This window comes from Lycium barbarum, chromosome 10 (genome assembly GCF_019175385.1).
Source record: "Lycium barbarum isolate Lr01 chromosome 10, ASM1917538v2, whole genome shotgun sequence".
Lineage (NCBI taxonomy): Eukaryota > Viridiplantae > Streptophyta > Magnoliopsida > Solanales > Solanaceae > Lycium > Lycium barbarum.
The window spans coordinates 114,728,401-114,743,354 of record NC_083346.1 but is presented as its reverse complement, the minus strand read 5'-3'; the positions used below and the strand labels follow the sequence as shown (position 1 = coordinate 114,743,354).

Genomic DNA, 14,954 nt, shown 5'->3' with positions numbered 1-14,954 from the left:
AAAATTTAAAGATTTTGATCTCAGGATATATCATTTTTCAAAGTGGGATTATAGGTATTTATAGAAAGTAAAACACTTTTTCATGAAAGGATATACCTTTTCACGATGAATAAGTGTATCCTTTAAAGAATGGATAACACCTCTTCATAATATATTTTGTCTTTTCAAATGGTGCTTTTAAATCTTGAATCACTCCTAAAATTGTTCCAACACGTATAACATATCAAGATATTATGTTTCAATTGTGCATCAACTCTGCATCTGTGTTTTATTGTACTCACAATATTAAAGAATGGGACATTTATATTTGAATCACTCCTAAAATTGTTCCAACACGTATAACATATCAGGATATTATGTTTCAATTGTGCATCAACTCTGCATCTGTGTTTTATTGTACTTACAATATTAAAGAATGGGACATTTATATCCTTTGGCAATGAGGACCTATAAATAATGGTTTACGTGATGTTGATTCGTACTTAGAGCCCGTTTGGATTGGCTTATAAGTTGATTATAAGCTGTTTTCAGTTTTTTTGAGTGTTTGGTTGATCAGTTTAAAATCATTTTGTGCTTAAAATAAGTTCAAAAAAATAATTGGGCCCATTTGACTTAGCTTATCTAAAGCAGCTTATAAGCTGAACAACTTATAAACCAAAAACAAATAAGTCAGATTACCCAATTTATTTTTTTTAGCTTATAAGCTGCAAACAGCTTATAGGCATAAGCCCATCCAAACAGGCTCTTAGATGAGTTTGGTTTCAAGGATAATTGTGATTGCAATGTATTTTTTTAAAAAAAAATCAATAAAAACCAAAATAACCAAATCATAAAAATCAACATAGTTTGGTTTGGTTTGATTTGATTTCCCCATCTGAATAACCCACTTAATTGGTTTAGTTATATTTTACATAAAAACCGAACCGTTATGAAACACGTCTAGTAGTGTATAGAATTCTCCAGAACTTACCAGAAGCGAAAAGCAATTGGCTACTTCTCCAAACTCGAAACGTAATTTCAAATTCAAAGCAAGAAACTTCTACAGACTCATCAACTATATATACCCTTTTCACTTTTCTCCTACACATTCAATCAATCTCTTCTCAGCGTTCTTGAAAAACTTGCTTAGTACCCTGTTTTTGTTTTTTATTGCTACATTTGTGTTGTGAGGTTATAATATGGCTGGAAAAGGTGAAGGACCGGCAATTGGAATTGATTTAGGAACAACGTATTCGTGTGTGGGAGTATGGCAACATGATAGAGTTGAGATTATCGCAAATGATCAAGGGAATAGGACTACTCCTTCTTATGTTGCGTTTACTGATACGGAAAGACTTATTGGTGATGCTGCTAAGAATCAAGTTGCTATGAATCCTATCAACACTGTTTTTGGTAAGTTCTTGAATTCCATGCTTGTAATTGGCTTCTTATATCTATTATACTCTCTGTTTTGTTGAAAAAATCGAGCCAAGATTTTGAGTTTATAGAGTTTATGAGTTTTGAATTCTAGTAAAGGTAGCTTATTGAGTATTATTTATATATATTAAGATGATTTTTGAGAACACAAATACAAGGCAAATAGAACTGTAAATCCGCTGAGGGTTTGCTAACTTCATAAATTCCGTTATAATTAAGAGTGTGTAATTTAGCTCTAAGACGTGGTATCTGTCAAATTAATCCAGCATTAGACATATGAGGCTTAAATTGTCGATGAAAAGCTATTTTTTGTAGTATCAAACTCATGGTATGTCGATGTCGTAACTGTAGCTTTGTCCCTTTTTTTTTGTCTTATTTAATAAGATAAAAGGGTCAAAAACACACTTTAAGTATTACCTTTTTTTAGTTTCCTACCTGAATTAACAGGTGTAAACTAACAGGCGTGAGAGTTTTCTACCTTAACTACAACAACAACAAGCCCAGTAGAATCGAAAACTATCACCAATTAATGCAAAACACACCAAACTATAGTTGGTGAACATAGTTCAGGTAGGAAAAGTGAATAACTAATAGTTGAGTTGTGTTTTGCAAATTAATTGATGATAGTTTAGGTAGTAAAACTCTCATACCTGATAGTTCAGGTAGGAAACTCAAAAAAAGTGATACGTGAGGTGTGTTTTTGACCCTTTAAATCTAATAATTAGGAGTATGTTTAATCTTAGCTCAAAGAAGTGGAATTTGTTGAATTTGTCCAGCCTTAGGCATGTTAGGCTAAAATTATCAACAAAAGAACTCTTTTTTTTTTTTTTCGTATGTTGTTCTTTTCTCTGCAGTAGCTACACTTTCAGCTTTCTCTAATTATGTTTCTAAAGGTATTTTCAGCAATTTTCTTGAACTTCAACTTAGATACTGGGTTTTTACAAAATATTGTCTAAACATATGGTTTTGGATTAATAATCCTTATTGCTGGTATCATTTTGTTGAATTTAGATCCACTTTCTGGTGAATTATTCCTCAGGGATATGTGGATAATAATTTGATGATACTACTCTTTAATTATATGTGTATTCATGCTAAATTCATTTATATTTGATTGCAGATGCGAAGCGGTTAATTGGTAGGAGATTTAGTGACCCCTCAGTGCAAAGTGACATGAAACACTGGCCTTTCAAGGTTATTCCCGGTCCTGCTGACAAGCCGATGATTGTTGTCAATTACAAAGGTGAAGAGAAGCAATTTTCTGCAGAAGAAATCTCCTCTATGGTCCTTGTTAAGATGAAGGAGATTGCAGAAGCCTTTCTTGGTACAACAATAAAGAATGCTGTAGTTACTGTGCCTGCTTACTTCAACGACTCTCAACGACAGGCTACTAAAGATGCTGGTACTATTTCTGGCCTCAACGTTTTGCGTATTATCAACGAGCCTACTGCTGCTGCAATTGCATATGGACTTGATAAGAAAGCAAGCAGTACAGGGGAGAAAAATGTGCTTATTTTTGACTTAGGTGGTGGTACATTTGATGTGTCTCTTCTTACCATTGAAGAGGGTATTTTTGAAGTGAAGGCTACTGCTGGTGATACACATCTTGGTGGAGAAGATTTTGATAACAGGATGGTTAATCACTTTGTTCAAGAATTCAAGAGGAAGAACAAAAAGGATATTAGTGGGAATCCTAGAGCTCTTAGGAGACTGAGAACTGCTTGCGAAAGGGCGAAGAGAACACTCTCGTCCACTGCTCAGACAACTATTGAGATTGACTCTCTTTATGAGGGTATCGATTTCTATACAACGATTACTCGTGCTCGGTTTGAGGAGCTTAACATGGATCTTTTCAGAAAGTGTATGGAGCCTGTTGAGAAGTGTTTGAGGGATGCTAAACTGGACAAAAGCGGTGTTCATGATATCGTCCTTGTTGGTGGCTCTACTAGGATTCCAAAGGTGCAACAGTTGTTGCAGGACTTCTTTAATGGAAAGGAACTTTGCAAGAGCATTAACCCGGATGAGGCTGTTGCCTATGGTGCTGCTGTGCAAGCTGCAATCTTGAGTGGTGAAGGGAATGAAAAAGTTCAAGACCTTTTGCTGTTGGATGTTACCCCACTCTCCCTTGGTCTGGAAACTGCTGGAGGTGTTATGACAACTTTAATTCCGAGGAACACCACGATTCCAACCAAGAAAGAACAGGTGTTCTCCACCTACTCTGATAATCAGCCTGGAGTCTTGATTCAAGTTTATGAAGGGGAAAGAACCAGGACCAGAGACAATAACTTGCTTGGTAAATTCGAGCTCACTGGCATTCCTCCAGCACCAAGAGGGGTTCCTCAAATCACTGTATGCTTCGACATTGATGCAAATGGTATTCTGAATGTCTCTGCTGAGGACAAAACAACTGGCCAGAAGAACAAGATTACCATCACCAATGACAAAGGAAGATTGTCTAAGGAAGACATTGAGAAAATGGTTCAAGAAGCTGAGAAGTACAAAGCTGAAGATGAAGAGCACAAGAAGAAAGTGGAATCCAAGAACGCCTTGGAGAACTATGCATACAACATGAGGAACACCATCAAAGATGAGAAGATCGCTTCGAAGCTTTCTCCTGATGACAAGAAGAAGATCGAGGATTCGATTGAGCAGGCCATTCAGTGGCTGGATGGGAATCAGTTAGCAGAGGCTGATGAATTCGAGGACAAAATGAAGGAGCTTGAGAGCATTTGCAACCCCATCATTGCAAAGATGTATCAAGGGGGTGCTGGTGGTCCTGACGTGGCGGGTGGTATGGATGAGGATGGTCCTTCTGCCGGTGGCACCGGTGCAGGTCCCAAGATTGAAGAAGTTGATTAAGTCCATTAACCTGATGAAATCTAGTTCTAGTAGTTAAATATAATAGTAGAACTCTTCAGTTGGTTGTATGCTGCTTGTGTTATCCTTGAGATTTACTCTTTTGTCTAGCTCTTTTTGTGACCCTGTTTAAGTATCCCGTACATCTGCCTTTGCCGGTGCAGGATTGGTAGATGGGTTTGTTTTGTGTGAAAAACTCGCAAATATTAAAATCTTATTGCATTTTTGGTTTCAGCACACTGCAACAATCTGTTTCTATGCTATGGTGCTCAGTTGATGGGTAGGAAAGGCTATAGCGGCAATGACATCAGTTAATGCATAAGGCAGAAAGACATCAACTAAGTTGTGCAGAATTTGTTCTTGCTGCAGTCATGTGAAAAAGTAGATGAGCATGGTGTAATTTTGTCGATAACACACTTATGCTTGTTTTAGATAACTTTAAGCAATAAAAGAACCAGATTTGATGAGAGAATTAGTACAAATCCATGGTGTGCTCGAAGCTTAATTAGTTTTTTCTTTTTTAGAGTGTAGACAAAAATGGGATGAAGTGGTAAATCTTCACTTATGAGCATAACGGACAGGAACTTTGTTCCAGATCAGTCAGAAACTTTGGTCTAGCAGGCAGCAACGGGTGCTGTCACTTTGCCCAGAAAATTGAATTAGACAGCTTATTACTACATGAAAAAAAAACAGGTTGAAAGGCAAAGGCAAAGGCTTGAATGAAAAGAACATCTAGCTTGAATGTACTCAAGCTCTTTTTGGTCTTTTGCAGATCACCTAGGGGCGTAATTGGTATGAAGGAAAATGTTTTAGGGGAACATCTTTTTGATAGAACTGTCTCACTATCCAAACACCAAAATTTAGAAGAACTGTCCCACTACCCAAAGAGCAAAAAATTTAAAAACTTTTTCAGATGTATGAAAATATAAGTGAAAAAATCATCCCTTTATGTTTGGTTGACGGAAGACTAAATCTCCTGGATGCAGGAAATGTTTTCCTTGATACTAGAATACGCCCCTAACTTTTTTTAATTTTACATGACGAAACCACAACCAGTAACGCTAATTGGAATCTAAAACTTTTAGCCAAAGTTGCAACGGCACAAAACTCCGCTATCACAAGAGAAGAAATTTGCACTGGCATCATAAACTACATATAACTAAACCAATATGAGGCAATGAAGAAGGGGTCAGACTTGAATGCATACTTAAGACTCTAGCATGCTCTGTTAGATGTGGTAGGACCGTAGGGAACCAAGTACATTCGAAGCTTCAATGAGGTTTTAATCTGATGTTATGAACAGAAAAGCTATGTGCATTGCTGCAGTTCGAGTGATAAACATTGAACATCACCCTCTCAGGTTATGAGAGATGTAACAGATGACAATCTTTCTTAATGCAGTACATTAGTCAATACTCAATAGTCGATAGTGCCAAACAAAAACTAAAGGCTGGATACATGCATCGGTCAGTATGTGCTAAGTAACCAAAAGCAGAACACAAGACATGAAAAGTTGAGACACAGATTGAAACACAAATACAATCCAACGATAAAAAAACAATATGAAAATGTTATTAAATTTTGGTTAATGTTTCATTATTTAAAAAAAATTGAGAAAGTATGATTTCATGTTCAAAACAAATGACAATTTGAAAAAATAAGATTATTTTCCCCATCTGAAAACAATTGATATGATTTGTGTGCATATGCAAACAGTAAGAAAAAAAAAAGGAGCCTTAAAAAGGACTCAACTTCCCGGCACCTTCTAATGGCCTTTTGACAGTTTTAAAGAGGCGATCTGAGTAAAATGAGTTGGGGATGTGAGGTGGCAATGCCACATGGTATCCACCTCACCAAAATGTCAATGCCACATGTAACTAAAAGTTCACTTTGGACAATTTAACGGGGGAGGGGTATATTTGCGCCTAAAGTATAACGACAGGGGTATATTTGGACCCAAAGTATAACGAGGGGTATATTTAGCCCTTTTCCGATAGTACAGGGGTATATTTGACCCTTTTCCGTTTATAAAATGTATTACTTTATATTTTCATTTCAGAATTAAAATTTGGTGATTAATGATATAACATATATCTTTCTAATTTTGATTTCTTTGTAACAATTTGTTTTATCTATAATTGTTAATATAAAAAATTATAATATATTTTTTAATTAATTTAATAAAAATATTTTATTAGTTTTGCTTTTAAAAAATCCAATATATACGACAATGGTTCTTATTTTGGATCTGAATAATTACTTAATTGAAATGGATACCAACCCGTCGGTATACATATAAAATATTAAAGAATTTTTTAAAAAAAATTAGAATCAAAATATTAATTTTTCCTCATATTCTTACTAATTTTCTTTTATAACTAAAGTGATGGTACATAAAATATATTTTGTATATGTTGCTATATATAATAACAATTAGAATATTTTTTAAAATTATTTTCAACATACGAACCTTAAAGACTGGCTAATTAAAGTGAATAGACATGTTTAGTCAACGCATCGCACGAGCATGTATTGCTAGTATATATATAAAAGAGAAAAGGAAACAATATAAGGGGTGAGAATTTGTACCCATCCGCTTTTTGAGATTTGTATCCTTCCTTTTGTTTCGGTAAATATAAGGGCAATGAAACTCTGTGAGCTTCTGGAGTATTTATGACGCATAAAGTTTATAGCCTGTTTGGCTAAGCTTTTAAAAGCGGCTTATTTGAAAAGTGTTTTTTTCAAAAGTGCTTGTAAAAAAAGTATTTTTTGTCAAAAGCAATTTGTGTTTGACCAATTAATTTAAAAAGTACTTTTGAGCAGCCATTTGTATTTGACTAAGCTTTTAAAAAGTGATTCTAAGTGTATTTTTCTCAAAAGTGCTTTTTAAAAAAGTATTTTTTGGGCAGAAACTATTTTTTTTTAGCTTCTTAAAAATTGTTTCTGCTACTCCTCAGAAGCACTTATTTTCTCCCAAAAGCTTGGCCAAACACCTCACTTTTTTTAAAATAAGCATTTATTGAAAAAAAAAAAAGTACTTTTGGAGAAAAATAAGCTTGACCAAACAGGCTATTAGTTTCACTCCTTACTACTACTCCCATCTGGATCAAAACGAATGTCCACCTAGCCTTTTGTTTTAGTAAAAAAAAGCATTCACTTATCAAATTAAGAAAGAATTAACCAGATTTGCCCCTATTAAGTGCTATGGGTGTTACACCTTGGAAAGTTTCCCCGTTAGCGTACAGTGAATAAGCTAGCGAAGGGCTCGACATACACGATGATTCGATAAGTAAGAGATAGCATTTGATGATCTTAATCGAGACTTGAAGACGATAGACGTAAGGAAAGAAGTTTGACGAAGGAAGTAAGGGATATGTTATGTATCGGGTAGGAATTATGGACGACGAGCCAATGAGGGCATAATGATGTCTTGGAGACAAGTAATAACGTCCCTTAGATTGGTATTGAGGTGCTAAACAAGTGTTAAGAAGGTTCCATAAGGATCGGAGATCCAACGAGCCGACAAAAACGAAATCGCTTCAGTTGGCATTATACGGCCAAACATACGGCCCGTATAAATTATACTGGCCGTATGTTGGACCGTATAATTGGCCAAGAGGAGGATGACATTCTGGACCAAACATACGGCCATACATACGACCGTATAAATAGTACCGTATGTTGGTCCGTATAACATGGTCGGGCCAGATTTCAAGTTTAAGTATAGGGACCCCTTTTCATTTCATTTCATTTTCATTCCATTCTCACTCCACACTTCAAGAAACATCTAGAATCCTCTATACTCTTCAACTACAAGAATTCAAAGGAAAATTAGCGGTCAATTACATGAAACCCACGAAATCAAGTGTAAGAATCACACTAAAGTTCATCCAAATCAAGAAAACCCAAGGGAGGTGAAGTAGGGTTTTGGTGCTAGAGGAGTAATTCCATTCAAGGCTTGTTCAACCATCATCTAAGGTAAGTTTCATGACTAAACCATGTTGTTTAAGGTATTGGAAAGTTAAGATACTTGAATTGTAGAAAGACATAGGAAATGGGTCATTAATGAGTGAATAGTGTCATGTTTGGATGGTAGTTGGATTGAATCATAAATGTTGGGGTGTTGTGATTATGAATACGTCATAAATGACATTTAGACCATGAAATAGGTGTGATACATGAGAAAACGCGATAGTGAGCTATAACCATAAATGTGGGGAAAATGAAGAGAAATGGTGGATTGTCGTCATTGTATATAAATGATAATTGTTGGTTGCAATATCGTGAATGTTGTTGTGAGTGTTGGGAGTTGATATAGAATATGGGGAAAGTAGTATAAACGAAGGAAGTGCTGCCCAATTTTCCCTAGAAGTAGTAGCGCGTTCTTATAGTCGATTAACTAACGTTAGTGCGAATTCTCTCTTGAAGGTAGAAACGTGATATCAAAGGAGAACAAGAAAGCGATAGCTTAGTTAAACGTCAAAGGTATGTGAGGATAGTTCTTTCTTTCTAATGGCATGAATCCTATAGCATGATTTTCTTTCCTCTTCATGAGTTCCTATATTTCGGAAAGCTAAAAGCCTATGTCTATGAGTAACTATATAAGATAAGAGATATGATATGGTGATCATATAACGATAATGATGTCATTTATTTCTTACACTCACCTTATGCACTAATTCCTTCAAGGTGAGACAGAATGTTAATGATTGCTCCATAATGAAATCGGGGGATCACGACCTTACGTCACCCCGATAAAGTATAGTTGATCTTGAGCCTTATGCATGTACTATGATAAGATAAGCATGTCATGATGAGCATATGATGGTTTTACTATTACACCGCGCCTATTTGGCCGGGCAGTCACCGCCAAGGCGGGCAGCTATACACCATGGCCAGATGGCATGGGCAGACACCACTAGTGGGCGGCATGAGATGATACCCCGGACGCGGTAGGCCTGGACGCAGGCTAATCTTATGATTATCACACCGATCCTATATGGATGGGCAGCTTATATATTTATGCATACATGACATGATGATGATTATGAGTAAGCCAGCATGCACTATTTCTTTTATCCTTGACAGTCAGATACAGTTATTCCATATTGATACTTATTTTGCATCATTGCCTTATTTCATTGTTTATTCCTCTCATACTCAGTACAATGTTCGTACTGACGTTCGTTTTCTTTGGACGTTGTGTTCATGCCCACAGGTAGACAGGGAGGAAAGCTCGACCCAGATCCGTAGTAGCTGTCAGCTGATTGAAAGCACTCATTTGTCACGGAAGTGCTTGGCTATTCTTTTGCGTATATAGTCATGTACATGTATTTTTGGGCATGACGGGGTCTTGTCCCGTCCTTATGTTTAGCACTCCAGTAGAGGCTCGTAGATACGCAGTATGGGTTAGATGGTCTCACGAGATGCTATTATATGTATATATTATTTTGATAGCCTAAAATCTTGTGTATATAAAAGTATTTTTACGTTCTCAAATGAAAAGATGATTTTCTTATGTCCTGAGTATAAATTGATAAAAGAGCATTAAATGAGTAAGATGAGTAGTGGAACGAGTGGTGCTCGGTGGCTAGCCCCGGGTACCCGTCGCGGCCCCTAGCTGGGTCGTGACAAAAGTGGTATCAGAGCGGTCCAGTCCTAGGAAGTGTCTACGAGCCATGTCTAGTGGAGTCTTGTTTATGGTGTGTTGTGCGCCACATCAATAAACAAGAGGCTACAGGGCATTTATGAAAGATGACCATATTTCTTCTATGAGATCGTGCGATAGAGCCGTGTATAAGATTTTTATCCTCCCTAATAGTGTGTTGTGATTTCAGAATGCCGCCAAAGGGAAAGGCTACAGCTGCTTAGAAGGGCAAGACTACGGCAAAGAGACGGGTAGAAAGAGAGCCTCTGATGAATATAGAAGAAGGCGAATCACACAATGAGGCCTTGTCTAATACTTCTTCTACCCCTCCTAATGTGGAAGAACAAGGAGGAGCTCCAGCTCCAATTCCTCCACCGATTGCTTCGGGTCAACAAGTGACTGAGGCCATTCAGTTATTGACACAATTGGTTGCCGCACAGGCACAACGACAAAATGCGAGTTCAAGTGATCGGGCATCAAGTACCAAAGCCCGTGATTTTATGAGTCTAAATCCTTTGGAGTTCTTCCGGTCAAAACCAGATGAAGACCCGCAAGGTTTCATTGATGAGGTGTTGAGGACATTGAAGATTTTCCATGCCTCCGAAACTGAATCCGTGGAGTTGGCATCTTATAGACTCCGGGATGTGGCATTTTTATGGTATAATAATTGGGTATTATCAAGAGGAGAGAATGTGCCTCCTCCGGTTTGGCAAGAATTCGTGGATGCTTTTATTCATCACTATTTGCCACCCGAGGTCCGCCGAGATAGAGCGGATAGATTTCTAAATTTGAGGCAAGGAAATATGAGTGCCCGGGAGTATAGCATGCAATTTAATTTCTTGGCTAGATATGCCCCGGCTATGGTGGCCGACATGGGAGACCAGGTACATAGATTCGTGAGTGGCCTAGGGCCACATTTATTCAGAGATTGTTTGATGGCTTCCTTGCAAGACGGGATGGATATTTCCCGAATACAGGCCCATGCTCAGAATCTAGAGGGGCGACAACAACCACAAAGAAGTGACCGCGATAGTGATAGAAGGCAAAGCAAGAGGGCCAGATCTATGGGAGCAGACAGTGATTATAGAGGGGGATCAAGGCAGACATATTCTAGGTACTCAAGCCAGTCAGTGACCAGTGCACCTCCGCGATTCGCAGGTAGGAGATTTGATCGCTCCTTCTGTTCAGGACAGGGCCAGAGTTCGAGGGCCTCAGATTCCCAGTTCAGGGAAGATTATAGCCAGAGGAGACCCCCAGTACCGCGATGCAGCCAGTGCGGTAGATTACATTCCGGACAATGTCGCCAGGGTTCGGATGCTTGTTATACTTATGGCCAGGTTGGGCACATGATGAGAGATTGCCCGTCGACGAGTGGCCGAGTTGGAGTTCAGCCTACAGGTTCAGCAGCTGGTTCTTCCTCAGCGCGCCCGGTAGGGCAGACTTCCCAGATGTCAGCAGGCCGAGGTAGAGGTAGAGGGGCAACATCTACTTTAGGTGCTACTCAGCCCCGTGTATATGCTTTAGCCGGACGACAAGATCTTGAGTCTTCCCCGGACGTGGTTACAGGTACATTGTCTATATTATCCCGTGATGTATATGCACTGATAGATCCGGGCTCTACTCTTTCTTATATTACTCCATATGTTGCTGGTTGTATTGGGGTGAAACCTGAGCCAATCAAACCTTTTGAGGTGTCTACTCCGGTTGGTGATCCTGTAATAGCAAGACAAGTGTATAAAAATTGTGTAGTTGTGATATGTGATCGCCAGACCAAAGCTGATTTGATTGAGCTGGAAATGATAGATTTTGACGTGATTATGGGTATGGATTGGTTGACATCGTGCTATGCTAATGTTGATTGCCGAATGAAAGTGGTTCGATTTCAATTTCCGGGAGAGCCCGTGCTTGAATGGAAGGGTAATGCAGCATCTCCAAAGGGTAGGTTTATTTCCTACCTTAAGGCAAGGAAGATGATAGCCAAGGGTTATATTTATCATCTAGTTCGGGTTCATGACACCGAGTCAAAGCCGCCAACTTTCCAATCAGTTCCGGTAGTGAATGAATTCCTAGATGTGTTTCCAGACGAACTTCCAGGTCTTCCTCTAGAGAGAGAAATTGACTTCGCCATTGATGTGTTGCCAGATACCAAGCCTATTTCTGTTCCTCCTTATCGAATGGCTCCGGCGGAATTGAAGGAGCTAAAGGCGCAGTTGAAAGATTTGCTTGAAAGGGGGTTTATTAGGCCCAGTTCATCACCGTGGGGAGCCCCAGTCTTGTTTGTGAGAAAGAAAGACGGATCCCTACGAATGTGCATCGATTATAGGCAATTGAACAAGGTGACGATAAAGAACAAATATCCTCTTCCGAGGATTGATGATTTATTTGACCAGCTACAGGGTGCCAAGTGGTTTTCTAAAATAGATTTGAGGTCGGGTTACCATCAAGTGAGAGTTAGAGAAGCGGGTATTCCCAAAACAGCCTTCAGAACGAGATATGGCCACTATGAATTCCGAGTGATGTCGTTTGGGTTGACTAATGCTCCGACCGTGTTTATGAATTTGATGAACAATGTATTCAGGCCTCTCTTGGACGTATTTGTGATAGTATTTATTGATGATATTCTGGTGTATTCTCACACGGAATCGGAACATACAGATCATTTGCGAATTGTCCTTGGCATTCTTCGAGCCCGAGAATTGTATGCAAAATTTTCAAAGTGCAAGTTCTGGCTAAGTTTTGTGACATTTCTAGACCATGTTATTTCAAATGATGGCATTCGAGTTGACACTCAGAAAATTGAAGCTGTGAAGACTTGGCCAAGACCTACGACGCCTATAGAAGTTCGTAGTTTTCTGGGTTTGGCAGGTTATTATAGAAGATTTGTAGAGGGCTTCTCATCTATTTCAGCCCCATTGACGAAGCTAACCCAGAAGTCAGCCAAATTTCAGTGGAATGATGCTTGTGAGCGCAGTTTCCAAGAATTGAAAGGCAGATTGACCTCAGCTCCGGTCTTAACATTTCCAGAAGGGTCAGATGATTATGTTGTGTATTGTGACGCTTCCGGTGTCGGATTAGGATGCGTATTGATGCAGCATGGTAAAGTTATTGCATATGCTTCGAGGCAATTACGGAAACATGAAAAGAATTATCCAACTCATGATCTCGAATTGGCTGCGGTTATTCATGCCTTAAAAATATGGAGGCATTATTTGTACAGTGTGCATGTTGATATCTATACGGATCACAAAATTCTTCAATACATTTTCAAGCAAAAGGAGTTAAACCTGCGGCAAAGGCGGTGGTTAGAATTGTTAAAAGATTATGATGTGAACATTTTGTACCACCCCGGAAAAGCGAATGTAGTAGCCGATGCGCTTAGCCGCCGATAAATGGGCAGTTTATGTGAAGTCCCTCCGTAAAATAAAGAGATGGTTCATGAGCTCCGCCAACTAGATAATCTTGTAGTACGTGTAATCGATTCGGGTAATGTGGGGATTAGTATCAATGATCCCACAATTTCGTCCTTGGATATGGAAGTGAAAGAACGACAATATGAAGATCCTCAATTGTGTCGTTACAGAGACACATCTCATGGGAAAGAGAAGTCTTCATTTGAAGTTTCTATGAATGGAATTCTTAGATACCGAGGCAGGCTATGTGTGCCGAATGTAGCAGAATTGCGCCGACGAATTCTAGAAGAAGCACATTGTTCCCGGTATTCTATTCACCCAGTTGCAACCAAAATGTATCGTGATCTAAAGTTGATGTATTGGTGGGATGGCATGAAGAGAGACATAGCCGAATTTGTAGCACAGTGTCCAAATTACCAACAAGTAAAAGTCGAACATCAGAAGCCAGGAGGCTTATTGCAAGCAATGGAAATCCCTACTTGGAAATGGGAAGTGATCAACATGGATTTTATTGTGGGATTACCTCGTTCCCGTGGTAAGTATGATTCTATATGGGTGATCGTGGATAGATTGACAAAAGCCGCCCATTTTCTCCCAGTTAAGACTACATACTCAGCCGAAGATTATGCGAGGTTATATCTCAAGGAAATTGTGCGACTTCATGGTATTCCATTATCTATTATTACAGATAGAGGAGCATAGTTTACAGCCAAGTTTTGGAAGTCCTTTCAAGAAGGTCTAGGCACTCAAGTGAAGCTTAGCACGGCATTTCATCCGCAGACCGATGGACAAGCCGAGTGTACTATTCAGACTTTGGAAGATATGCTACGAGCGTGTGTGCTAGATTTCAGTGGAAGTTGGGACGATCATTTGCCGCTCATCGAATTTGCGTATAACAATAGCTACCATACTAGTATTCAAATGGCCCCATATGAAGATTTATATGGAAGGAAATGTAGATCCCCAATCGGATGGTTTGAAATAGGGGAAGCACAACTAGTAGGCCCTGAATTGATTCAGCAAGCGGTGGAAAAAGTTAAGGTGATCCGAGATTGATTGCTAACAGCCCAAAGTCGCCAAAAGTCTTATGCGGATAATCGCCGATGAGACTTGGAATTTCAAGCTGGTGATTGGGTATTTTTGAAAGTATCGCCAATGAAAGGGGTGATGAGATTTGGCAAGAGAGGGAAGCTAAGTCCTAGATACATTGGACTATAAAATTATTCGCAAGGTGGGTCAGGTGGCCTATGAATTGGATTTACCCTCGGAGCTTGAATCAGTCCATCCAGTTTTCCATGTTTCGATGCTCCGCAAGTGTGTTGGAGATCCCATGAGAATCGTTCCGATTGATGATGTGCAAGTGACAGAAAAGCTAACCTATGAAGAAATGCCTATTGCTATTATAGACAGGCAAGTGCGAAGACTCCGGAATAAAGAGGTAGCATCAGTCAAAGTCTTATGGCGAAACAACAATCGGGAAGAAATGGCTTGGGAGGCAGAAGAGAAGATGAAGTCCAAGTACCCGCATTTATTTCGACCCACAGGAGAGATCCAAGATGAAACGCCAACGATATAAGGTATGTATGCTTACTTTTCATGCTTTTGGTCGTGTGTGGCCATAGATA

The 14,954-nt window shown here is 39.0% G+C and overlaps 1 protein-coding gene across 1 annotated transcript; it reads left to right on the top strand.

Annotated features, from left to right (window-relative positions):
• The first annotated feature begins 1,004 nt into the window (after positions 1 to 1,004).
• LOC132615619 (heat shock cognate 70 kDa protein 2-like) lies at positions 1,005 to 4,494 on the top strand. The gene is made up of 2 exons (XM_060330228.1): positions 1,005 to 1,392; positions 2,537 to 4,494. Exons 1-2 carry the CDS (start codon positions 1,179 to 1,181, stop codon positions 4,273 to 4,275), a joined length of 1,953 nt encoding a protein of 650 aa, XP_060186211.1. The 5' UTR covers positions 1,005 to 1,178; the 3' UTR covers positions 4,276 to 4,494.
• Positions 4,495 to 14,954: the final 10,460 nt, after the last annotated feature.